At 45.5% G+C, this 26,585-nt stretch overlaps 1 protein-coding gene across 2 annotated transcripts in view; it reads left to right on the forward strand.

Moving 5' to 3' along the window:
• The window catches only part of ARID1A (AT-rich interaction domain 1A), a 60,810-nt gene that overhangs the window by 18,469 nt on the left and 15,756 nt on the right, over nucleotides 1–26,585 (forward strand). For both annotated transcript variants that reach the window (XM_035562309.2, XM_050715202.1), the window contains exons 2-8: nucleotides 5,170–5,382; nucleotides 6,078–6,539; nucleotides 7,718–7,831; nucleotides 23,100–23,340; nucleotides 23,703–23,792; nucleotides 24,524–24,691; nucleotides 25,310–25,625. In XM_035562309.2, coding sequence (XP_035418202.1) covers nucleotides 5,170–5,382; nucleotides 6,078–6,539; nucleotides 7,718–7,831; nucleotides 23,100–23,340; nucleotides 23,703–23,792; nucleotides 24,524–24,691; nucleotides 25,310–25,625 — 1,604 coding nt within the window. The remainder of the gene's footprint in view (nucleotides 1–5,169; nucleotides 5,383–6,077; nucleotides 6,540–7,717; nucleotides 7,832–23,099; nucleotides 23,341–23,702; nucleotides 23,793–24,523; nucleotides 24,692–25,309; nucleotides 25,626–26,585) is intronic.

Here is a 26,585-nt window from a genome sequence, read left to right on the forward strand (position 1 = left end):
CAGCAGCCAAACAATAGTTTGTGCTCGCGGGGCCATGTGGCGAGTCACGTGCGCCGCGCTGTTTCTGCCGGGGTCCTTGCCCATCTGTTCTCGGCTCTTTCTGGGTTATCAGGCGCGGGTCCAAGTCCTTGCAGGCAGCCAGCTCCGTGGCCAGAGATTACGAGCACTAACCTTCCTGGCAGGGGTGGCGTGGCTTTGCTTTTATGCAGATTAGCCATGTGCTTCTCACTTCAAGGCGTTCCACAGGAAAAGACGGGTTTCCTGTGTTTGGCTCTCGGTGGGCGTCTCCGGCGCGCTTTGGGGCCGGGGCCCGCGCGCGTGGCGAGAGCGCTCGGGAGAGGGATTACAGCGATCGGCCCCCCCCCTCCATCCACCTCCGCTGCTACGTCACCACAACACAACCACACGCGCGCTCATACTGTTGGTGTCATTCATTCAGTGCCAAGATTGCTTTAAAAAATTCCCTTGGCCCCAGTTCAAACAGGAGTACAGCTGGGATGTGTTAGATTTTAGGCAGTCTGCCCTCAATTTGAGATGAGTTATAAATAGCAGTGCCGACTTCCTTAACTACCACTCTCCGAGGTAAAATGCAGGTTAATTACTGTGGGAATCAATTAGGGCTTCTCTCGGTTAAACAGCCAGGAATGCTTTTTATTGTTTTTTATCGCAAAAAACGGACAACAAATCTGCTCAGGAAAAGATTTTGGATCCAAGGTGAGAGCTTAGTGCTTTTTTGATTTTTTTTTTTTTTTTTTCCTTTTTATTTTTAGTTTTTTGGGGGCAGCTGAGGAAACCAGTTGTGGCCAATACCTCTGTTTGCCAATAGCCGAATGACGCTGATTTGAAACTGGAGAGCTCAGTAAAGAGCTCTCCTCCCTTTTCTTCCCCTGGCCTAATAAAGTCCAAATATGTAATAAGGTGATGGGGAAGGTCAGAATTACACTTTTCTGTACGGCTGTGGAGGGTTTGGCTCTTGCTTCCCAAGTGGGATTTGCCTCTTTTCTTTACTCATTTTCCTGCTGGGGCCATTAAGCAAGTCCCCTCCAATTTCAGCAAACTGTTTTTTGGAGAGGCCAAACTCTTCTTCTGCAGGACAAAATCTAAGAATTATTTGTGAAATCTTATTGTCCACTTAGCGCTTCTTTTCTTTATTTTGTTATTTACCTTTTTAGAAAGCTGTACCTGTCCGCTCGTGCGGCGGGGAAGCAGGACTGCTGGCTGTCAGTTTTTCTCCGCTCGGGGCTGGTTTTTGTTGTAAAGCTTTTTGCCCTGCTCGCCCAGCCAGGAGGCTCTGCCGCTGGTTTTTAGCTGCTTCTCACGGTGCTGCTTCATGGTGGGGGTCTGACGTGCTTTACATGGCACATACTGATCTGGAGAGCTTTTGAACTCGGCCATTTAAGCTTGCTTTGGGCTTGCTGTTACAAGCTCTTAGGCTAGAAATATCTTAAATTTCCTTGAGAACTCAGCAGTTTCTCTGGAGCGCTGGCTTTCGGTTGCTTTCATTCAACGCCGTACCAACCAACTTCACTTTTTAAAGTTTGACTGGTGACAGGGCTGTGTTTTGCCAAGTTTTGGTACTTAACAGTGTTAGAAAACAGCAGAGATACCGAGATTGAAGGGAGAATAGAAGCAATTCCTATGAATGCAAGGAGGTGTAAGCAGGGGGTCTGGACTTCAGTGATCAAGGAGCGACACTTTCTCTCAATTATGTCTCTCTGTGGCAGGGCCTTTGCTTTTGAAGTGTAATCACAGTAATCTACTCCTGTGGTTTCCTATTGAAAGGATTTCCCATGTATCAGTCCAGAGAAGACTCTCCAGCCTTTTGCAGTCGGAGCGTGGTATTTCCTTACTTACCCTCAAGTGCTTTTGCAAGTGAGCAGCCATCGCTTCCTCTCGGCTTTGCCATCCCTCCTGACAGCGGCGTGCAGAGGAGCCGTGCTGCACCTCCGCTCCTCGCTCCAGCTCTTGGATCGATCAGCACTTCGCTGTATTTCAGCCTGGACTGCTCTTTTCTGGGAGGCACGCGTGGTTAAATTTACCTACAAGGATTGAGAGCAGAGTCAAGTAGGCTTTCTGATGGTATGCTCTCGAAGACAGAGCAACGCTGCTAGGAGGAGAGGAGTTGAAGCCCTGTCAGCGCAGTAGGTGTCTGTCTTTTTTGGGAGATTTGGGAGGAAGGAACAAGGTGTTGCAACATTTGAGATGTACACGGCAGCCCCAGGGAACACAAGTTAGCCTGTTGTTTGCAACAGGTCGGGTGCGTGTATGAACTATTGTTCCTTTGTTGGAGGAAATCAACTGGCATTTACTTTTCTTCTGCTTATAGAGTTTTACTTATAAGGCTGCGATGGGGAGTGATGCTCTTCGTGTTTGTTTTTAGCATCTCTGGGTGCTAGGGCCTCGTAGGAGAGTGGCAGTTCAAAGCCACGCAGTTTGGAAGCACGTCGAGTCCTCCCACGCTGAGCCATCAGGGTGACGACTTGGTCACATCCTGGAAATATGTTTGGGTTTTGTGTTTTGGGTTGCTTTTTTCTTTTCTTTTCTTTTCTTCTTTTTTTTTTTTTAATGGCTCTATAAACTGTTCCAAATGTTTCTTGAAATTTTTTAACAGTCGTCATGCTTCCTGTAAAAGTCATGGAAAAGTGGATCTTCACCTTGTTTCTGTCCTTCCTGAAGATCTGATTAGCTTTGTGGGTGACCACAGACAAGAAAATCTGTGCACAGGAGGCAGCGTGTGGTGTGTGCATACTTAAAAAAGAAAAGAAAATGAACAAGAATGTATTTGAGAAGCTGCTTTTGCTAGCGAGCTGTGAAGATGAGGTAACTACTAGGGGGAAACAAGTAACCAATGGAAAAGATGATGAAATGTTCAGGAACCAAAAGTTGCCCTTGAGCAGGTAGCAGAAGAAAGGCACAGCCCCTGTTTTTTGGGGGTAGGATGAAAGAGCATTTACTTACAAAGGCTAGGGGCAAGGAAGCTGTCCTGGTGGTACTGTTTTAACATACCAAAGAAGATAGTGTGGGGAGGGAAAAGATGTCAGTAATCTGAGGTGGTACCCACAAGGCAAGCTCGGGAAGCATTCGGGACAATTGCTTGGAAGATGTAAACGCAATTTGCATCCGTTAGGGTGTATTAAAGCTCCACATGGATGCTCCCATTCAGGAGGTAGTCAGCGTAGCTCTGAGGACTCAGACTGAAGCACTCCAAGGCCTTTTTACCTTTTTTTTTTCCCATTTCTGTCCCCGTGAATGGAAGCTCCTCTTCAGAGCTTGCAGAACCCCTGTGGGGGGGGGTACGGCCTCCCGGGAGCGATGCAGTGCTCCTCCGGGCTTCTTCCAGGACACTGCAGCCTCAATCCGTGCTCCTTGGCAGTAGCATCTGCAGTAACCTCGGCATAAACCATGAACTTCTCCAGGGCTGTTTTAGTATGGACTAAAACGGGGGAAAAATGAGCACAAAGGACTGTAGCAGGGCATGTTTCTCTGTAAAAATGTCTTGATGGAGAGAATCGTATTGGCTCAACATACATGGTTGTCTGTGAGCAACTTCTGTACAATGGCAAACATCGTGTTTGGAGGGGTGTTTGGGTCTGAACGGGAGGGGAGGAGGGGGCTTGGATCTCGTTCTTCATCGATTTGTGCCACGTTGGTGCAAATTGCTCTCGGGGAGCCTGCTTTTGGCTGAGCGGGTCGCACTGCCTTGCCGAAAGTGGGGTGCTTTGCCTGCCCTCCCCGTGAAATTCCCTCCCGTGGCCCACAAGAGCGCCATTAATTCCCCTTTGTGCCCCTACTCACTTCTTTTTGGCATGGGCATGGTGCTGTGTGGCTTGCCTGGCAGGCACGAAGTAGCAGACAGCTGGTCAAACAAATGTTTTCAGGGTCTGCGTGTTGGGACTTCAAGCTGTGCTGGCTGTTGAGGTAGGATTTTCTGAAGTGTAGCATACTGCACGAACTTTTTCCTAGGAGGGCAGATTCTGCAAGCATAACTGAAATACTGTGCTGGTGTCTGGGATTCTTTCAGCTTTCCAGCAGGAGCTGGCTTTGTGCGATATTTGCTTGTGCAGGCCTGTAGTGCCACTCCTCAAGCACCTGATCTCGGCAAGAGAGGGTGGATCCGTACAAATACCACCCTAGGGCTAGTTACAGGAAGGAATGGTGTAATAGAGAGCCCATTGTCATGGTGATGTGGTGGAAAACGTCTAATTGGTATTAGTTAGGTCATCGGGAGATCAGGGAGCAGTGCTTATTCAGCCCAAGTGATGGAGGTTAAAGACTGCGGCTGGGATTCATTTAGAGGTCGCTACGCCAAATCAGGCTGAAGGCAGACCTTGCTTTAGTGTGGTAATGCAACTGCCTAGGTAGAAGGGCTGTGTTTTTGAGGTTTGTAGTATTTTCAGGAAATTTGATTGACTGTTCTTATGTCTTGGCTTCAGGCAGAGGTGGTGCAGATGAGGAAGTCCTAGCAAAGTTGCATTTACTTGCTCATCTCATGATGTCTGCTCTAAAATTCAGGGCCTTGACTTTCAAGGCTGACCAGTGTTTTTTTCATGCATCTAAAGAAATTTGATTTTGAAACCTGCATTATACAAAAGGCAGCAGACACAAAGCTCTTGCTGAAAATCAAAACACAGAACTTCAGTCTTGAACACTGAACATCAGTAGCGCTGCTCAGTATTACTACATCAACGTGGAATAATTGAAATGCGCAAGTGTAAATTAACAGCCTGTAGTGTTTTGGGAGACCTTGTTAAATGTGAAGGAAGAAGCATTTCTTGCGAATATTTAAATTTCCAGCGTAAATTTACCTTGTTGTGGAATATCTGGACATTAAACTACTGCCTGCCATGGGGAAAAGCCACTCACACTGATAATTCATCTCAGTGATCCTTCTCGCCTTTTTTCTGTCCTCTGGCCATAGGAGACCTGTCAGCATAAAATGACTTCTCATTGGGTTTGTTCTTTGTGAAATGTCTGTGGGTTTGAAAGGGCAGCAGGAACCGTGCTGTACTTCAGAATGTAACCGTGGGTTGTAGCACCTGAGAAGGAGCAGGCTGGCTTCTGCTTCTCTGCACCAACTTGTTGAAGTTTTCTTCTGGGGGTTCTTTGGAGGTTGGGAACAATTGTTGTATGCAGCCGGATGTACATCATGTGTCGCAACTTGCTTTGCAGCCTTCAAGCCCAATGGATCAGATGGGGAAGATGAGGCCTCAGCCATATGGAGGAAACAACCCATACACACAACAGCAGGGACCTCAGGCGGGGCCACAGCAAGGACATGGCTATCCCGGACAGCCGTATGGGCCGCAGACTCCCCAGAGATATCCCATGGGAATGCAAAGCAGGACGCAAAGTACAATGAGCAGCATCTCGTATGCACAGCAGGTAGAGCACCCAAGCTTCTCTAGTCTCTGTTTGCAGCAGGGGCAGGCAGAAGAGCAGCAAAGTACCGTGCCTAACGAAGGGACCACCTTCAACCAGGTTGGAATCAGTTGCTTAGGTAAAATGACGTTTCTTTAGGCTATATGTTGCACCACACCTGAATCCAGGTGTGATCCATGTATGAGGATCTGTGAAAGCCTTACTGAAACAAGAGGTAGCAGCAGAGCAGTGAATCAGAACCAAGGAAAAAATAAATAGGAAGGGGACTAAGGTACTCACACCACTGTATTCTGTTAATGACAAAGCTGTTCCTTACAGTGGAAATGACTTCCAGGTCAGTTGTGGCTCACTAAGTAAACCAAGTGGCTCCTGCTGGACTGTTGGCAGGATTTAAAAGGCTGTCTTTTTTTTCTGGAGCAAGCCTTCTTTCCTTTTAACATTATTGTCATTGAAGTGTGTCAAATCCCTAAAAACTTAGTTATGGTGTGTAATTTATTACTAACCGATAGTGTCATACACAAGTGACTTTTGATATTGTCTGGGAGGCTTTCTTACATAGGTAGTGGCATTTCCAATACCTTCCCAGTTAAATGCTCTGCATAGCGCTCTAAATTGTTGCTTCTTGAGTATGATCTTAATTTGTGTGTGTACTTAAAATTGCTTCTTAACCGCTATAATTCTACCCTCTTCTTCTGCAGATTCCGCCTTATGGACAGCAGGGTCCCAGTGCATATGGGCAGCAAAGCCAGACTCCATATTACAACCAGCAAAGCCCTCATCCCCAGCAGCAGCAGCCTCCATATTCTCAGCAGCCTCCATCCCAGACCCCTCACTCTCAGCCTTCTTATCAGCAGCAGCAACAGCCTCAGTCTCAACCTCCACAACTTCAGACATCGCAGCCTGCGTATTCTCAGCAGCAGTCCCAGCCGCCCCATCAGCAGTCCCCAACTCCATATCCTCAGCAGCAGTCCACAGCCCAGCAGCATCAACAGAGTCAGCCTCCCTACTCCCAGCAGCAGTCACAGTCGCCCTACCAGCAGCAGCAACAAACTCAGCAGACAGCTTCCTCAGCTCTTTCTCAGCAGTCATCTTCATACCCTCAGTCGCAGCCGCAGCAGCAGCAGTCTGCATATTCCCAGCAACGCTTCCCCCCTCCTCAGGTAGGCTGGCTCGTGCTTTGGTTCCTTCTGCGAGTGGTTTTCTTAAGAAACTCGGGCGAATCGTTTTCTTTGTGCGTTAGTCGGTTGAGCTACGCGTCAGCAAGCTGGCTGGAATGATTGCGATAATAGATGTGCTGCCTTCTCTGTTGTGTCTAGATCTGTATCTTACAGAGATGTTATGGTGGTAACAGGCTGAGCCGCGGTAACACTGCAGTTTTGAAGACTAGTTCTGAGTAAATGCTGCTGATTGGCAATACTGGTCTAAAGGATTTCATACTGGCATGGCTTTCACACTGTGGTCTCTGGAAGATCTCCAGGTGGTCTACAGAGCTACTTGGGTTAGCACAATAGCAGGGCACTTCTGAGTCTACAAAAAAAAACTGTTTCCTGGTGCTTTTCTATCTCAGTCCAAGACTTCAGGAGGTGTATTGATCACAGAGAGGAAGTGAGCATGGGAAAGCTCCTTGGTTCCTTGCTGCTTGGGTGGAGTTTTTTTCACAGACATTTGCAGATGGCAGCACAAGTGGAAATTGAGCCAATAAAAGACGTTTTGTGGAGTGACACATAGATGGGAGAGTTTGCTCTTAAATGTAAAACTTGGCTTTAGGGAGGAGGAATAAAACATGAAGCACGTGGAATTGAAGATAAAGATCATGAAGCAATCTTTTTTTTTCCCAGTGTGTTTATTTTCAGCAAGGTTTAATATTATTTTAATAGTCGTGTGAAAAGCTAGCTGGGACCTTTCAGCAAACATTTCAGTGCGTTGAAGGTAGCGTACGAAGAGTTGAAGATTTTAATTGACTTGCCGTGTTTGTGTAATAAAGTACTTAGAGCTGTTGTAAGATCTTAGAAGATTGAGAAGCCAAGTGGGCAGTCTCCCAGGACAGTCTCTGTTCTTCAGGATCTGTCTGTAATAAGGAAAAGCTGGATAATTATTGTTTTGTCATGGTTTGAACTTCAACTTCCAACAGTCACTATGGTAGTCCAGCAACGTTTATCCTCCTGTGGAGCGGTAGGCGTGCTGGCTTGAACTCCTTACTGCCCTATTTCCAGTTTTGGGCAAATGTCACCGAGGGTACATAATTCTTCCACAGTGTGAGAATACATCAGAGTGATTCCAGCAGAGCCTTTATTTTATTCACATCTGTGTTTTTATTTGGTGTGTCTTGATGTTTCAGGAGTTATCTCAAGAATCGTTTGGGTCCCAGGCATCATCTGCTCCCTCAATGGCTTCCAGTAAAGGGCAAGAAGACATGAACTTGAATCTTCAGTCCAGACCTTCTAGCCTGCCGGTGAGTGGTGAGCTGTTGGAGGAGTGAATGGGGTGAGGGCAATCAGAAGCACAGCAGGATAAATTAGCACTGGTGGTATTCCACATGGAAATGGGAATGATGGAGGCTGCCTGTGCTTTTTACCAAGTCATTAGCTTCTGGCTTCCCACTGGAGATTAAATGTAATTTACAAAAGGAATGGATCTGAGAGTGAAGTTTAACCCTAGGTACTCTGGTCTGTAAGTTCTAGCTAAAAGATTTCTTGAGTTTTCTGTTCGTAGTGTCTGAAATACCTGGCTACTGTTAGAGTAAGTTCTGACCTTCAGGCAAAGGTGTTTCACTTTTATTTCAGTCCATTGTTCCCACTGTTGGATAGGTGGTTAAGGGCTGGTAGAGCTGTTCCCTTTCTGTGTTATTGGATCCTCATACTGCTGATTTAAGCTTCTTTGGTCCATTCTGACTGAACAGTTGGTGGAAAAGACAAGTTTATTAATACCTGGAGTGAGGAAGTTCAGTCAGAGAGACTTCCCTGATAGATGAAGAGTTATATTTTCTTTTGCATCCTCAATCTGCTTGCTGAAGGTGCAGTGAACAGTTGTGTATAAGATCAGTGCCTAGTTTTCCAGTAAGTTTTGGACCAGAATAGTTTAATTTTGGGTTAAAACTTCATGAAGAAAATGGAGAAAGGTTAGAAGTTTTAAGTTTTTAAGTCTCTCTGTGCCTCTGACTTGGAAGAACAGTATTGAGCTGCTGAATTCTGATTTTTGCTGGTTACTTTCACTTGTAACCAGTAGGAAGTGAGTGAGTTTTTTTATTTATTTTTTATTTAGCCACTGGCTAAGTCTGTTTTCTAAGCTGCAGTTGGATTGGTCAGAGGAAAGTGAGCTGTGTATACAGCAAAGTTATTTTTGCTCTCAGCAATGAGAACAGCTTTGTTGTGAGCCCCTTGAAATAATTCCTTTGGATTGTGGGTACAAATTGTCACCCAAAATACAAAGTGATTCTAGTTCTGACCACCTAATGGGAGTAGTTGTGGGTTGTTTCTTTTTTTCCTTCTTTTTTTTTCTTTTGGACCTAGATTACAAAGATTTAATTTGTTCTGAGGCCTGGGGAAAAATCCTTTTAAATAGCATGTTTCTTTCCACTCTGCCTCTCCACAAGTTCTTCCATGTGACCCATCTTCTGGCGAAGAATGTAGGAAAAGTGAAGCCGCTGAAGTAATTGAAGAAATTGCTCTAGCGCTGAACGGTGGGAAGTCCTGTTCAGTAGCATTGTTGATAGAGCCTTCATGAATCCTACCAATCAGCGCCCTCTGACTCAGATTATAGGAATTAGTTGCTCTGCTTAGCAGAAGTGGCTCCTTCTCAGCACCAGTGGGAATTTTTTATACCTTGTGGTTTAATGCGTTTGGCCCCTTTCAAGCTTTCCGTTTTCCCAAGCAATTTAAGAAAAGATACGCATCTCTGCCGTAGGAGTGAGGGAAAACTTAGAAAAGAGGGAATTTTATCCAGTTTAAAAGTTTTAAATGATAACGTGTCCACTAATTTCTAATGAGATATTCAGAGGTTTTCTGAAAAGAAATTCAGGGCACAAAAATTTGGTCCAGCTTTTATAATCTGCTAGCTGTAAAGCTTATTTTCTGTTTTAAACGGACTTTATAGTCATCTTATTTTTCTGACTATCACCAAATAATTATCGTTTAAGAAAACAAGCAGTGTTTAGCTCACCTAACCCTAGTATACTTTCAGGCCTTTTCTTCCTCGGTAAGCCAAAAAAAAAAAAAACGAGCGAACACCACAAACTCCCTGCAAGAAGAAAAACTCACCTCTATTCTTACGCGTGCTTCATAATTCTTTGCCCCTCTAATTAGGGTACTGTAGGGCAAGATCAGCACCCGTTTGTAAAGTGAGAATGCATCAGACAGCGATGTTGTGGAGTGGTGTAAAGAGGACCTCTGAGGTGTACGGAAGTCAACTCTTTGTTCCACTGATCAGTGTCTTGCACAAAACTTGGCCTGGGGAAGCTTAGAAGCAGAAAAGCTGCATTGGAAGGGTGTTATCAATTTCTTTTATCTTCCTTATATTGCTCACTCTGTCTGTTTTAGAAAGTTTTATACTAGTCAAGGGGATTCCTAGATCCCTGTTTTGCTATTATATATGACTTACAGAAGCGCAGTTAGTTTGTGGGTCTTTAATTTTTTGTGGAGTTCTGAGTCCTCTTCTAAGCCTCCGTGGGCACTGTGGAATAGCTCACTGGGTATCCTGGAATCTGGGCAAATCGTACGATGCATCATCTTTAATTAAACATAGATCAGCTCCAGGAGGAAAAGGAGGTTGTTGCTTTTAGGTACTTATTTACGAAGTGTTAAATTTATGTACCCAGTGCCTTTACGAGACTTTAGCCTTTACACGTTTAATACTGTGCATCGTAGTAATGCCGGAACTTCAAGCAGTAAAAGTGGGAATATATCTTTGGCTGACACTGTCACCGTTTCAGGAAGTGGTGGTCTCCTAGAGATGTTAAGTGTTGGTTTGGCAACGTGGTCAAGTTGTTCAACTCCTGTCAGATCTTGCTGGTTTGTTAGGATCTGCCTGAGAAATGTAACGTTGATCATTCTGGGTGGAGGTCTTCAAGGTATCCTCCTGGCAGTGATTTTTGTGTCCCTAACTAAACTTTTTTCTGACTGTGTTCTTGTATTAAGACTTTTAACAGCAGAAGAGTCAAATTACTGATTGCTCTAGTGCTTTGTCTGAACATCTGTAAGTAGCAAAATGTCTGGTCTTCTATTTCTGCTGGTGTTACTAGGCTGTTCTAGCTAAAGTATTCCTTGGTTTGTTGTTCCCTTTCTGAAGATTATGCCTGCTGCACTGGGGGAGAATGCTGCTGCCCGTGTGAATGTGCTGATGTCTTTTAAAGAGTAATGCATCTACACGAGTGTCCTGGCTGGTACTCTTTTCCTGTAGCAGGCTGGATGAAGAATTTCTCTGAAGAATTTGCTGCTTCCCTAGGGAATCTCTTGTCAGGATTGCAGCTAAACTAAACTTAGATTCCAATTGTGTATGGGAGAAGTGAAGTGTAGTCTTTTGTGTCTGGGTGTAATAGAGGAATAGTAATCCATAGCATAAATCTTACTCTCCCAGGAGATTCCCTAGTCTCATCTCTTCAGCGAAGAATTCTTCTTGGCAAGTTATATCCAGTTTATTCAGTGTTTCTACCTTTGGAGGCTTGGATACAGAGTCTGTAGAAGTCAAATATTTCTAGCTATTAATTACCTTCTGCTTAGGCTTGGAAGATGCTCTGGTAACAGGTACAGGGGAAGCAAACAAGGTGCTAGGGCATCCACTTGGGTTTGGATTGAAGTCAGTTCTGCTGCAGAAATCTCTGGAGTTTTGGGATTGTTGGAAGGAATTTCGTATCTCCTTGTGCAACGTGGAGCAGAGTGTTAACGTTGCCTTGGTCTCTGCCTTGAAGGAGTCAACTACAGGTTCCTGGTGTCTTTGAAGTGGATGCGGAGTAGAGCACAGAGACAGTGCTTGCCATGCTGTTAGCACCTTCCTAACCACAGAAGTTGATAACTGTGGTGTTAGGACCTTTAACAGATTGGCCCTAAAAGCCATGTATAGAGCAAAACTGATTTGCTACCAGTATATACTGGCTGTATGTGCTTTTCATTGGACTTTCTGCGATTTCTTTAGTGAAGTTTTTCTATCTGTAGAAACCAAAACTTGTGTGAGGCACACTGGTATCAGCAGTGCTTTGATGGGAAGGGTTCTGCTTGGGGCGGGACTTCTGGCTGAACCAGGAGGGCAGATACTGGCAGGGTTTTGGAGGCGCTGAAATAGCAAGGTTGCATTTGAATTTTTGTTGCAGCAAATGCATAATGAAGCAAACTGGGGCAGCTTGTACAGAAGTTTCAGAATTCCAGTCACAGAATGTCTTTAGTCGGCTTCGGTCAGTTTACTGTGTAGCTTGAGGGAGGAACCCCATTCCTTTTCTGGGCAACTGATTTTCATCTCAATGTGGAGTGGGAAATCATTTTAATCTCAATATTTTGCACTGCTGGCAAACTGTGTTTCTCATTTAGCTGCATTTCAGTTTGGTTCATCACCAACTTCAGGTCTGAAAAGCATCTTATCAATGTCAGGAAGGAATATAACCAACTGCAAACAAATTCCTGATCTGTTTAACTTTTGAACGTGTGTTCTGGTCTTGGACTTTTTGCATTATGGACTTAGCAAAATTAGACTATGGGAAGGGAGAGAAACGAAGCTGCTGAGTTCTTGCTGGTAGAGAAGTGACTCTTGTGAACATCCCCAGTGTCGTGGGGTATTTTTTGTTTGATTACTTCTTCTTCATAAGCCAAGTAGTTTCTGAATTTGGACATGCTGCAGGGTGTCAGGAAAGCACTGTTTGGATTTGCCAGTTTTACAAGGTGGTCGTTTCAGCTTGCACTCTGCAGGTACTTGAAGTGGAATAAAGTTGAGCTCTGTCAGCTGCATCCCCTGACCTGGAAATAACCAATGCAACAGCCTGACATACAGTGAAAAACTCTCTTAAAGCTGCTGTGGATGAGGACAGAGGCGCAGCCCAGGAAATGAATGTTTTCTTAAAAATTCTTTGAGCTTAATATTTTTCATTTTGGCAATTTCTTTTTGGGGGAAGGGAAAAGAAACTTTTATAGTTGAATCTCTTGGTCACTTCAGTCGCTCCCTCCCCCCCATACGGGACTTCCTGCTTATGTTTGGTTTGTATTTGGCCTTCTGAGCTTGTCTTATTACTTGCCTTGAGAGAGGGATTAGTGGTGTATGCATTTCGAAGCAGGGGAGTTGCAAGCTCCGGTGACTGGGCATCGCAGTGGGTATGCGGATGAACACATCAGCACCCGGAGGCTTGCCCCAAGGAGTGCAGTACCTGAAACACTGGTACTGGAGAGATTGGTGCCTTCCAGTTTATGCTGATGGGAAGGTTTCTATCCCCAGTTATGGTATACGGGGAATTTAAAACATTTTTTATCCTGACCAGGGCTTCTTTGTCTAAGCTTTTCTTGGTGTGTGCGATTTTGGCAATCAGTTTTGTGTGGTTTCTTAAGAAGGCCATGCTTGTTTTATAATTAATTTTAATTTTGCTACTAGCCTTTACAGATGCAGAGAGTGTAGAGTGCTGCTTGCAAAGCTACCCTAATCTTCCAGCCACTCCAGTGACATGCTTCGTGTGTCTGACCTGCTTCTCAGGGCCGCTCTGCTATTTGTCCATGTGGCAATTTCTCTCCTCCCACCCCTTCCTCCGGGCTGGAACCGAGCTGATCTGACCTGGTGCTCAGGAGGAAGCTCCCCACCCCGTGGTGCATCTGTCGGGCCTCTCTGGGCCACACCAAACCCTCTGCCTTCGCCGTCTCCCCCTGGCGAAGCCAAGAAGCGTCCCTTCAGAAATCATGCTGCGCTGGGCCGCTGCTGCAGCTCGGCTTCACGGGAGCCTGCGCTGGCAGCAGATTGCGCTATGCTCGATGCCGGGCTCGTTTCCTGTTTCTATTCTAGTCGTTAGCGGCTCAGCTCTGCTTCCTGCCTGTACGCCTTACACAGATTCCCCTAACTGGAACCTTTCGTTTTCTCAGGAGCGATTTCGGTTACAGGCCTAACGGAAGCACGGAGCGGCCATCTCGGCGGGGAGGGCCTGGACGGCGGCCGCAGCTCGCTCAGGAGCCGGGCCCTGTACGTTCCCGAGGCCGGGTTTAGGCCCAGCTGGAGGGACTAGGCGGGTCAGCGTTTAATCAGGAAATTGCTGTAGGATGACCAGTTCTGATGTTGGATCCCAAACAATAGTCTGTGCTCTCAGTCACACGCATCCCCTGGAAATACAGAGCGTTCTTGCACCGTAAGTGCTGAAGCACACGCATCGTGAGATGACCCTCTGCTTCTAAGCACGCTTTCAAGCAGCTCTCTGTTGTAGGGTAGGGAAATCAGCCTTTCACTTCCTTTTTGCTGCTGAGCTGGTGTTATCAGAGACCCTTGAAAATGTGCGGAAGCCTCAGTCAGCCTGACGTTGGAAGCAACCTAACCCTGCTGGAGATCCCAAACGGTGCAGGGGAGGGAGGGACGGTGCTGACCTGACCTTCGTGTGCCGCGTGGGGCGGTTACAGGGATAAGTGAAGGCGTTTAACTTCGCCTGACAGCACTGCGCTCATTTTAAATGCTGCCGTACCTGTGCTTTCAGTTCACTGGGATCATTTTCCTAGTAATGTCATTTCGGCCTTCTGGATTGACTTGTCTCAGAGATGTGCACAGTCACAAACGCAGTGGAGAAAGCTTTCCATGTGGCTCTCGAATGCAAGGCATGGCGTGGGCCCAGGGCTCTGGCAGTGGCAACGCAGCTGGGACGGGCTTGTGCCCGTGTCCCTGGGGGTGCAAGGTTCGCGCTGAGATTTCAAACGAGGCCTGTGTGGTAATTGGAGGAGGAGTTGCGTAAATGTGTTTTATTGTAGTTTGAATCAAGCCTCGCTGAGGAAAACAGAAATGTTTATTTAAAAAAAAAAAAAAAAAAAAAAAGAATTTCCTGAAGTGAAACGAAGTGGCATCTCTGGGCATTGACTGCTCTGGCAACCCCTGACCCTGAGGGTGGCAGTGGGTGTGCGTCAGTGCGTGGCATGAGCCAGGTTGCCATGGCTGTGCTTACCTCTTCCCCTGCACGCTCGCTGCTCTGAGCCAGGGCAAGAGCAGAATTGCCTTCAGTCCTTTTAAACGTCTCTTCAGTTTCTCTGTCCCATCCAGGTCAGTGGTACCTGGGTGCAGTATTTCAGACAGGTTCTTGGACAAAAGTGTTTTCCCTAGAACCACCCCAGCTGGTGGTGTCGGGGGGGCTTATCCATAGCCCTCGTGTCGCCCCATCGCTGTCTCCCTGCAGGTGCAGCACCGTTCGGAGGGAGCTGCCAGCTTTCGGCTGTCTCTTCCCAGCTTGTTCCATCGAGGGCACTGCCAGATTCATCAGGCTTGCAAATATCCAGTGCCTTAACAAATCTCGTTCCCTCCTAAAATCTTTCTTCTTTACACTTTTTTAGAAATGGATTCTGTCACTCTTAATTGTTTCACAGAGGCTGATGATAACACTAAAAGCGGAGTTGTTTTGAAATCTGAAGTACTGGTCTTAACAGGGGCCTTTTAATTTTTTTAATTATTTCAAACTCCTGCCTTTGCTGCATTTCTTTGCCCACCCAAGCTCCTGTGGTTGGCATGGTGGCATAATCACATGCTGAGATGACTAAATGCTTTGGAGTCTAAATTGAACACATCAGAGATTGGAAAGTGCCTTCCAGAGGAAGCACTGCTGGGGAGTTGGAATATCCTTAAGGCTGGCAACAAGAGGGTAGCTTCCTGCCTCTTACGGGATTGAGCTTCTTGTATGATCTGGGCTTTGTCTTCAGACCGAAGCAGAACAACACAAAAAAAAAACTCTGGAAGAAAAACAAAGGCTCTTTAAATAAACAGGTTGTGGTCTGTCACCTGAGACCCATACTAGCTTCTCACTTGCACTTTCCTTCCCAGGGCCTGGTGCTGGACCAGCCTTTCTGATTGATGTGGTCAACTTGTAGCTCTTGCTCCCCTGCATCCCCAGCACCCTTCAAAAAAAAAAAAAAGTAGAAAAATCAGTGTTGCTGAGAACATCCTCTGATGCTGTTGTGATAGCACTGCTCACTGTGCCCGGGTCACGCATACTTCTTTCCTGCAACCCATTTCAGGGTTGGTGTCGCTGTTGAAGCTTCAAGTTTCACCCTTTTTTGCAGTGTGCTGCTCCTGGATGGCCAGGCCAACTTCTGCGCTAGCCAAAGTGTCAGGCAGAACTTCAGCATTTCCACTGCTGCTTTGAATGCTTTGTCGTACCAGTGGTTAGATAAACCTGGGAGTACTTTTAGAAGCTGAGCAGCTGTCAAAGGGTTAAATGGCAACTATCTCCTGGGGGGCTTTGCTGCTGTGTTTCCCAGGGTCCTGCAGAAGAGTTGAGCACCCAGCGCTCCCTGGGTGGGAACGCCGGCTTTCCACACGGTGGGTTTTCCCTTCAGCGACATCTTGTTCTGTGCGTGAATCACGTTACTCCTTCTGTACTTCGTGCTGCAACCTCAGCCTTCGAATCTCTCCTCTCCAAAGAGGCAGAATATGAAATTTGCTAATCTGGTCAGTGTTTCGAGGGGGAGGACCCCCCCCCTTTTTCTTTATTTTTTTTTAATTTTATTTGGAGGGGGAAGAGAAGGAGGGGTGGCACGGAGTAGGAGCAGTAGATGTGATTAAAGCTCCTGCCGAGCAGATCTGTGGGAGTGGAGTATCGACCTCTGAAAAATCAATGGCTGCTGCGGTAGCAGTGCTGGCTGTTTTGCAAGGTCTCCCGTTGCAGGAATGTAGTAAAGCCAGCAGCACTTCCGTCTTTCTTTCTCCCTTTTTGATTTTGTACCTGCTTTCTGCCAAATGACCCGACTCACCTAGATTTACTGAGGTGGATTAGAACAGCAGCTTATTTTTGCAATCAGAGTAAAATTTCTTGTGTGACGCTGAGCCCCTCCTCCTGACAGCCTCCTTTCCAAACGCTCTTTTTCCTGCAGTGCAGCTAGAGCCAGCAGCTTCTACCAGTTTGTCTAAAGCCAGCCTGGAAGAATGAGCTTTTCAGCTTCTTTTTTGAGCTGAAACTGCACAAATCTCTCTTGCATGTTCTAGTCCCCATCTTAGGTTTGTAATTGTCAGCACTGATGCCTGAGAGGAGCTTAAACTCCTCATAAAGGCAGGGAATATGGACTCCATCTAGCAGAGGCTGAAGCCTTGATAGTGTTACGTTCCTCATACTTGTTTTACTGTGCTGGTGTTTTTTTCCTGAAGTAGTAAAAGCCTAGCACTTGTCCTTTGTTTAAGGACTCCTGGGATGAGTAAGTGGCACATAATAGAACCTGAACGTTTTTATGCATGCTTAGTTTTGTAACTGGGATCTTCGCTTTTTTCCATGAGCATGAAGCAGAACCTGAGAACCCTATTACTGCTCAGATCAGGGTTTGAACTTCTAAGAACAAATTTGAGGGGCAAAACCCAGTCATTTCATTGTATAATTGAACCTCTTTGTTCCTTCTCATTGCTGGCCTTGCCCTATTTGAAGAGGGATAGAAGAGGCAAGGCCTTAAACTTAAAAAGCTCTCATAAAGCACAGAAGCGCGCTGTGCAGCTCATGCTACTGCAGCAGGCATCTTCCTGGGCATTCCCTGTTTCTTAACCCAGGAGAAAGTCATCTTTCCCTTGAAAACTAAAAACAAACTCTTCAGCTCCTCAGAGAGTAAAAACTGAGAGGTACGTGGCAGAGGAGGAAAGCTGTGTATGGTAAAGAAGTGTGTCGCTTGTGTTGCTAGATTTTGATTATATTTGATTAGTCTTTGGTAGCTTGGAAATGTGGATGAGTATAGTTCCCACACAGGTATGAACTCAGAATCAGTAACAGGTAAACTGACAATTCAAAAATACATGCTGTTGGTTCCTGCCACCTGCTCCTCCCCCAGACCTGTCACGTACCGAAGGGAACACTTGGCAACAGTGGCCCTGATTGTGACCTTGCTGTAAGTTCCGGTGATGCTCTGGGTGTGGAGAGAGGTTGTGCTGGAAACGCACTGTGCGTGCATCCTTCCTTCTCCTCCTCCCCTTCGTTTCTTGTCCAGCCAAAGCGTGTTGGAAGAATCCCGTAGAGCTTGACCCTTTATTCTCTACACATTAACGACTGTAGAAGAGCAGAGCGAGCTGAACGATGTTCGTCCCCATCCAGGGCCCTTTCTCAGTCACTTACGTCTTTTTGGTGGTAAGTGCTGATGGGTTTAGACAGGATTTTAAAGCATGGCAGGTGAAGTTGAGCTGGTCGTAGGTGAGGCCTGCAGGAGTGTAGGACCTTTCCAGTGTGCCTCTGGTAAGCAGGATCAGCTGGGAGACTGAAAAACTCCCTTCTGACTGTTCAGTTTGTTGGTGAGAAAAAACTTTGGAGATTGTGGATGCTGTAGATGGAGATTACTCTATCCTAATAAGTATTAAATGGGTTTTTACTGTAGCTTAAGTTGTGTTCCCCAACTCCAGCTTCTAGTTTTTACTGGGGAAGCAGTCTGAAAGAGGCAAGCTGTAAATAGAAAGGTGGTGATGGGCTGTAGGGCCCTGCCTGGACCCCTTGTCAGATCTGGGGAAATCTCAAGTCAGCTTTACGAGGTGTCATTGTGCACCTGAAGGATATGCTAGATGGAGCACAGTGAGGTCTTCAGGCCACTTGGTGTTACGGGATGTGTTGCTCTGTGGGGCATAAGATGCAAGATTCAGTTGTCTGTACTCTAGAAGGAGGAACAAGTCTGTTTTCCCTGAAATAGCAGGGAGATTCTGGCCTGCCGGTCAGCTGTGTCGTTCTTGTGGTAGAGAGGACTTTTGAGGTATGCTGGGGGTGGAAATAAAGGGGAGGAGAGGACAAGCTTGTAATTTTAGGTGTCGGTAGTTCTTGAATGAGTGGAAAGTAAGCTGCAGAGAACGTGAAATTGGAATCAAAAGTAGGTATTTCAATTAGTCAGAAGCAATGAAGAGGCTTTTTCCCTTTCAGAAAGAATCGGGGAAATAAATTTAGCCATTGTGCTGTGGTCTTGCTTGTAAGCATCTTTATGGAAACAACTGGCCTTGCAGAATTTATAACCTCTACCACATGCTCGTCTCCAGCTCATAATTTCCTTGAGTGCTATCTAGTGATCTGATAGACGTAACGATTGTAGGCCCTGACTGCGCTCCTTCCCTCTTCCCCCACACTTTTCATATGCATTTACCTTGGGGACGGGCAGGGGAGCAGCACAGGAAGCTCGCAGTCCCCAGTGAGGAGATCAATTTACTTTCTGGTCAGTCTTCCTGCTCTTCCAGATCAGTGGGGTGGGCCGGAGCAGAGCCTTGAATCTGTTCTCTGGGGTTTTGTTACCTTGATCTGAAGTATTTCTTGTTGTTTCATCTTCGTGTTTGTTTAACAAATGAGCTCGTATCAGATAGCGAAATGGTGGTTCCCCTGTTGGTATAAAAGAAACCTCGCTGTTTCCAGCACAAACTAACCGGCTCCCTTGTGTTGGTCATGCCAGGACTTGCAACCCTCTCCCAGAGATAGATGAACTCCCCTGCCCCCTCCTTTGGGTACCAGATTGTGTGATTTCAGGCATGGTTTTGTTGTGGTGTGAAAAGAAGGTGTTAGCTGCTGAGTCCTTGTTTGTCAGCAGTACTGACAAACCCATGCTGGCATCGGTGAGGATTGGGCAACCAATCGCAGCTGGAACAGTTATCGTTTCAGGGTCCCTGTGGGCTTCCGCTATCAGGTCACATCCCAAAATAACACTGGGCAGTATTTCAAGTGAAGAAACTCAGGCTTTGGGGCTGCAGCCAGCCTGGAGTGTGAGATTCTGTGTGAAATAGTTGGAATCCCTCCAGCGTTTTTGATCTGCATGGCAGATGAGCAATAAAATGCATAAAAAACACATTGGAAACACGTGAGGAAATTCTCCAGACCCTGACGTTTCCTTCAAGTTGGCAGAGTTACTGCTGTTGAGCCTCACCTCCTGTCTCGGCTCGATTGGCTGCGCTCGCAGGAGGAGGGAAGAGGAGAGCCCTTCTCGTGGTGCTGCTGCGTCTTTCCAGGTCTCTTCCTGATGCTCTGCGGGAGGCAAATAAAACCTCGCTGGCCCTCTCCTCTTTGGACTTGGTCCAGAACCCACTGACAGCAGCAGGTCTCCATTATTGCAGCGAGGTTTTCCTTTTTTTCTTTTTTTCTTTAAGGCTTCTCTGCTGTAACTGTTGTTAAAACAGTCTGCAGAGAGGTTGAGAGATTTCCTTTCCCCCAGTTTGTGGTGCACTTGAATAAATGGGATATCAAAGTTGGAGGGTGTCCTTTAGGTCTAGTTAGAAAAACACCGTGTCTTGATGGTTGGCATCCTGAGAAAATAACTTGATAGGTGGAAAACAGCTCCTTACTGATTAGCTGCTTGCACTTAAGCATTCCAGTCTCTGCTTCTCTCCTTCCACTTGCAGGAATCACACTTCTGAGAAACTTAGTGCTGCTGGATAACACACTTAGAAAATGCTGCTGTGCTGCTGGAACATTTCTTTGCTGGGAAATGACTTTATTATCGGGATTCATAAAACTTACAAATCTGTAGAGGTGAAATTTGCTTCGTGAGTTACTTGGTTTATGTGATATTGTCCTGTATCAATTCATACATGTCCTAACATCCAAGAAAGGTTTACACATAATTCATTTTTAACTTATTTAAACTGATTATCTGAGTCTGATCCAAAGCCTGAAAGCTAGAAGGCTTACTTCTCATATATGTGAGGTCCGTGATGGTATGTCAGCAATGCAGAGAGGCCCTCGCTTGCATGTCTGAAGCAACCCCGTATTAACCCACTTAATTAAAACTGAATGTTTTTAAATGACTTGCAGTACTTAGGGTAAGCTTTGATGCACAGGCAAGGTCGACGACATCAGCTTCAAAGATTGTTATCTAGTTACCTAGGAGTTAATATTCAAACAGTTTGTAACACTGCTTCATTTTATGTATCGCAGATATTTTTGGCCTGGTATTGCCAAATCATATCCTCTTGTTCTGCCCGGGACATGCATGGATATCACTCACACCACGTAGCAGACGGTGACCTCCCCACATCCCGGAGGCAGACTCCTTCTGCCACTTGGAGAAGCGTCTCACTTAGGCTCCTGATAATGGAAGGGAACTTGCACGCTTCACCTTTCATACTTGCCCTGTGCCCGTCCTTTCATGCCCATACGCTGTCTCGGGTGTACATTTCTAATGTACTTTTCTTCTGAGCCTAAAAATCTCTCACTGAAATAGCGATAGTAGCTCTGCCCCTCTGGTCTGAAGGTTTAACTGCTGACCAGCAGAACTGCTGGACTGCATGAGCTTGTGGTGGTGAGGGTTTTAAAGCTGCAGAGGGTTTTGGCCTCCAGCTTCATTTCAGTGATGATAAAAACAATGTTTGGATGTGTTTGGTGATTTAGCCTAAAAGGACCTTAAAGGAAATGTCAGTAGCTACTAGAAACAATTTTAGGTCAGGCTGAATTGACTCGTAGGTGTTCTGATCCTCTCATTGACTAGAGGGGAACCTAGATGTGTATCTTATGCCAGTAGCTGAAGTTAAATCTGATTAATCTCAGTCTTAAATGGGAATTGCAAAGGAGAGAAGAGTGTTCAGCTCTTGATTGTTTGTGTTGGTTGATGCCTTTTAATGCAAAATGTTGGAAATTCTCTCTTTGCTCCCACTTCAGATAGTGTCTTTAGTGGGATGTGGGGTTTGACAAAGTTTTCCAGGGAAAAAGAAAAAAAAAGTAGCTGCGTAAATGAGCAATGCTTCTGGTGTTACATTAGGAAGGTAGTGAAAATTGTAAAACCTCAGAGACACTATTTTTAGGCTTTTTCTGCATTTTTTTTTTAGCTTTCATTGAAATAAAACAAAGCTTTTTTTTTTTCCCCAGGAAGATAATGCTTCATAAGTAAGCAAATGTACCTCTGAGGCTGTCGTGCAGGAAATTCTCTCTCAAACAGAAGCAGTAATGGAAGGGGTGGAAGGGCATACTGTGCACTAAGTCCTCCCATCAAGTGACCGGCATTTCCAGCTCAAGTGTGGCATTTGCCAGCATTTTGATCCAATTCTGCTGTTAAAATGGGCAAGATTGCCCTATTGCAGCAGACAAAGTGGTGCAGCTGATGCCCAACTCTCCCCTTTGTCCTTCTGAGTGTCGGTCTCTGTCCAACAAGTGTGATGAGGTTGTTGGATATTTCCCAGGTCTTTTTTATTCCTCCGTAACTCCAGTTTTCCCCTTCCCAAGATGCGAAGTACTGTTCTCCAGCTTAGATAATGGGGATGTGCTCTCAGAGCCTTTTCACACCTCACCTGGCAGACAGGTGTTACGGAGCGATAGGGCTCTTGCTTCTGGCAGCTGATAAGTTTGCAGTGTCCTGTGTCTGACTGAGGTCCTTCCACATTGCACAGAGCTGGGAAAATGTCATCTGAACTGCTGCTAACCAGGGCATCGTCTGGTCAGTGTAAATGAGACCAAGGTGTCCAAGTTATTTTTCAGTCGGCTCAATCTTTATGGTGTTTTAAATGAGGTTGGCTCTGTTTGTGCTGGTCAGCTGAATTCCGTTCAGGGGAGCTTGATCTAAAACGCCTTCAGGGCTCAGTCTGGAGCTCTTCTGATCCAAAGCTGATTGCTCTTGGAAGTCTTTGAAGACTTGCGAAGGGTGGGCAAGGGCCTGGTAAGCTTTGGACTGCCATTTCTTCACCTGCTGCGATCCTTTGAATCTCTGGCAGAGATCAAGTCCCTGGAATAGTTAAAACTTCCAGTGTTCTGTTCAAACACTCCACCACAGCCTGCTCGTCTTACCCTGTTGCGGACTCATTCATGTACTCCAGGCCAACCCTGAGTAGCCAACGCACCCTAGCATCAGGCAGCCAGGACAGTCGTGCACCTTGGATTTGCACGTAATTATCTTGGACATATCACCATTTCTCAGACCTGCCAACTGAATTGTGGTGCTGTAGCTTTGCAGTCCCTGTTGCGGCAACTGGAGATTTCAATTTCCTTAGGCTTTTTGTGCTTTTCTTTTTCAGGGTGAATACGTGCAGTAGGAGAGGCATTCTCTAGCCTTGCCTTCAAAAAAAAAAAAAAAAAAAAGCTGAACTTTAAAAGCTAGTATTGTAATTGCTAGTTTTTGCTACCTTTGAAGAAAGTGGGAACCCTGAAGAATGTTTTATGATTTTCTTTTAAATCTCTATTTAGTTTGTTTTTATTCATCTCAAGTGAGTAGTTTCCCAGCTCATCTGAGGTTTATGAATTAATTATGGTGAAGCAGAAGTTTTCTGTCGTTCAGAGGCTGAGCCATGTTTCTCTTCCAAGTCATGATCACATGGACTGCCTCCTCTGTGTGTATTGTTGATGCATTCTTCAATTTCTTGCCTCTAAACTGAATTAAAAGAAGCAAGTAGGAGAATTAGACGGCTGTTTGGACCATCAGTGAACACTCAGTAAAACAGCTGGGGAGCTGTCAGGTTCAGAGACAGGCAGCAGGATAAGAGACATTCGTCAGTTACCTCGGTCTTCAGCAGCCTTCGTTACTGACAATAACATGAACCAAGTTCATTGATTTCAATTTGTAGTATGCCTAAGGGAGAAATGCAGTCTTTCTTGATGGTATATGAGAGAATAGCCCCGTGTCTCTTCATTTTTGGCTGATCTGTTTCTCTGTGTATTGCAGGACCTGTCTGGTTCAATAGATGATCTACCCATGGGTACAGAAGGAGCCCTGAGTCCTGGAGTAAGCACATCAGGGATTTCCAGCAGTCAAGGAGAGCAGAGTAACCCAGCTCAGTCTCCTTTCTCTCCACATACCTCTCCTCACCTGCCAGGCATTAGAGGACCTTCACCATCCCCTGTTGGATCTCCAGCTAGTGTTGCTCAGTCCCGCTCCGGTCCACTTTCACCTGCTGCAGTACCAGGTAATGCTCCTTGGCACGTGTTGATCTTTGGGTGCAATCGTCTCGTGCAGCTAGAGAATGAATTAAAATGGTCACCTGGGAGAAACTGGCCAGTGTCAGTATTACATGGCTGTTGAGATCTTTTGATCTCTCTTTTTTGCTTTAAAACACCTGTAACTTTTAAAGCAAAATGGGTGGGATGGCTGGCAAACCATCAGTGTTATTTCGCAGGGTTGATGTGGCTGATCTTGCTCTTCTTTTTCTTTGCTGCGGCTAACGTACCCTTCTGAAGCTGTTTGTAGTTCTGGCTTTTAACACTCTTGCATCCTGGATTTTGTGGTGTGCAATTTTTGTGATTAACCACTCTCCTTTTTGTGGTGTAGGCAATCAGATGCCACCCCGACCGCCTAGTGGCCAATCGGACAGTATCATGCACCCTTCCATGAACCAGTCGAGCATAGCACAAGATCGAGGTGTGTGTCTTGGGTTAAAAGGTTTATTTGTACAGATTTGTTTGTACGGCTAGATGCATAACTAAAAATTACCTGGCCTGATGATGTGATTTCTGTGGTGAGATAGCATTTAAAGGCTGCACCAGCTTTATCAGCTGCAAGTGTTTAGGCACCTTGCACTAAAATCAACTGTTACTGGTCTTGTGGCCTCTTAATGTTCCATCCGAGCTAGTAGTTTGGCTTGGAAGGTGTTTTCTCTGGCTTTTGCAGCTCTTTTCTATGAATGCTAGTTGTCCAGGGTGTATGACCTTAAGCTTCAAAATGAGGGATGGTCGCAACAATATTGCATGCCTTTTTCTAGTACAAGAATAAGGTTAGCGTGGAGGGAAAATGTATGTAAAAATTTCAGCTTTCATGGCTGAAAGTATGCAAATGTCACCCAGAGAAAACAAGCAAGCAAACAAAAAAAAAAAAACCCTGACAATGACAGAAAGTCCCTAGCATTTGTCAAGTCCTACTGTCTACTCCTGTGATGCCAAGTTTTTTTTTTTTCCTGGTTAAAACGGGAAATTGAATTTGTTATCTTAGTGGATAACATTGGCACCTTAATAATAACTACTGTAAAATCTGTTTAGTCTGTTGCTGGAAGGATTTTGTTAGTGGGTCCTGTGGATTGTTTCCTAAGAACACGCATGTCCAGTGGCATCTCTGGGTACCGTAATAATTGTCTGCTCCGCTCACTGGGTGACCAGGTTACATGCAGAGGAATCCTCAGATGCCCCAGTACAGCTCACCCCAGCCTGGCTCAGCCTTATCTCCCCGGCAGTCTTCTGGAGGACAGATGCACGCTGGCATGGGGCCATACCAGCAGAACTCCATGGGAAGCTACGGACCCCAGGGGGGGCAGTACGGACCTCAAGGTGAGGCATGGCTGGCTTCTCAAGGTGGGAACTGAGCACAGTGAAAATGAAAGGCCTCTGTCTGTTGTAACATCTTGTCTTTTGATAAATTGTTTTCATTTGTCTCCTAATGCGTGGGTAATGCAAAACAGTGCGCTGCTTATGAGGTGGAAGGAACTGTACTTGTATCACGTTGAGATTCATGAACTATGTTGCTTTCAGTGCAAGATGTAATTATAAATGTAGCATCTTTCCCCTGGTTTAAAAAGACGTAGGTAGTATTGTAGATGTAGAAAAGAAGAGACAGTTCTCTTTGGAGAGGAAGAAAAATGAGCATTGTATATTTTGGAAAGGGCTAAGTGAGTTTTTTACATCCTGTCCTGGGCCATTTAGCTCACTCTGCTTAGTTGAGGTTTGGGAGAGTTTCAGACAGCTTTTGAATAGATGTTGTTGCTTAGCTGTGTCAAAACACATTTTATGTGGCTTATATCCAAGTACTTTGACTTTTTGTTGAGGTGTTAACACTCCCCCTCATCTCTGTTAGTGATCTTTAAATATTTGCTGATAGAAGATTTTTATGGTGATTCATAAACTTAACTAGTTGAATGATGTTGTCTTCCCCTCTTTTTATCTCCTTAGGAGGTTATCCCAGGCAGCCAAACTACAATGCTATGTCCAATGCCAACTATCCCAGTCCAGGAATGGGAGGAAGCATGAACCCAATGGGAGCAGGGAGCCAGATGCACGGGCAGACTGGTGTGCCACCATACAGTGGGCTTCCTCCAGGGAGGATGAGCCATGCCACCATGGGGAACAGACCATACGGACCTAACATGGCGAATATGCCTCCTCAGGTGGGGACAGGAATGTGCCCCCCACCAGGTGGCATGAATCGCAAAGCACAAGAAGCAGCTGCTGCTGCCATGCATGCTGCTGCCAACTCCATCCAGAACAGGTAAGGAATGAAATTTCCCTTTGTCTCGATGTGTTAAATCCGTTCTCTGTGTCATATCTGGATATCAAATGAAATAACCCAATGTTGGGGGTATAGTGAACCTATACTTCCTTAAAGATTTAAGGCATTTTCATCTAAACTGTTAAAAAAAAAAAAAAAAAAAAAAAGGCATAAAGCCTGAATAAGCAGTGTATTTTAATACGTCATTAACGATCTGTCTAGGGAACTTTTAATATTCATTGGTGAAATCTGTTTAACTGAGATCCCTTAACTTGTTTTGGCTTTCTGGTCTACTTTGTTGCATGAGTGACTTAAAAGATGCTGTGTGTGTGGTAAAGCCCATAAATCTAGCAGACAGCCATCCAGCTGCATTTGTCTGAACCAAGGCATTACTTGTCCAGTGTAATGAACTTCTTCCTTTTAGGGCCTTGATGAGCTGCTGTGGGGAAAGGAGCTGGAATTCAGCACTGAACTTTGCAACTATTTTCTGTGTTGTGTTTTTTTTTTTTAATTGCACATTTCAGAGCCGTTGTATATGGCCTACCAGAATGTCATGAGAGCCATGAACTTGCTTATAAATTGGGTTTCCCCAACAAAGCTGTTAGATTTAGATGCATTTGTGGTCTGACTAGGCATTGTGCTCTTTATCCTAAGTTTTTTTTTTCCCCACAGTCTTCTGTCTGATGTTAGCTACTACTGCTAAGAGGTCAGTTTCTGAACACCAATAAAGGCATCAAAGTCTGTCCATTTGAATAACGTGTCTGAGGGACAGTTGTGTATGAGGTTTTCTGATACACGTACAATAATGCAGCTTGTGTGGATAACAAAAAGGAGAGAAAAGGCATTAAATATGGCTGGGGCACTACACCGTCCATCTGTATAAATGTATTCTTACTTAAATGCACAGGGCTGCAGTATTTGCAGATCCCTTCTTCCCTCTAAAGGTGACTTAACATCTGA

The sequence above is a fragment of the Cygnus atratus genome, chromosome 23, assembly GCF_013377495.2.
Source record: "Cygnus atratus isolate AKBS03 ecotype Queensland, Australia chromosome 23, CAtr_DNAZoo_HiC_assembly, whole genome shotgun sequence".
In the NCBI taxonomy this organism is placed as follows: Eukaryota; Metazoa; Chordata; class Aves; order Anseriformes; family Anatidae; genus Cygnus; species Cygnus atratus.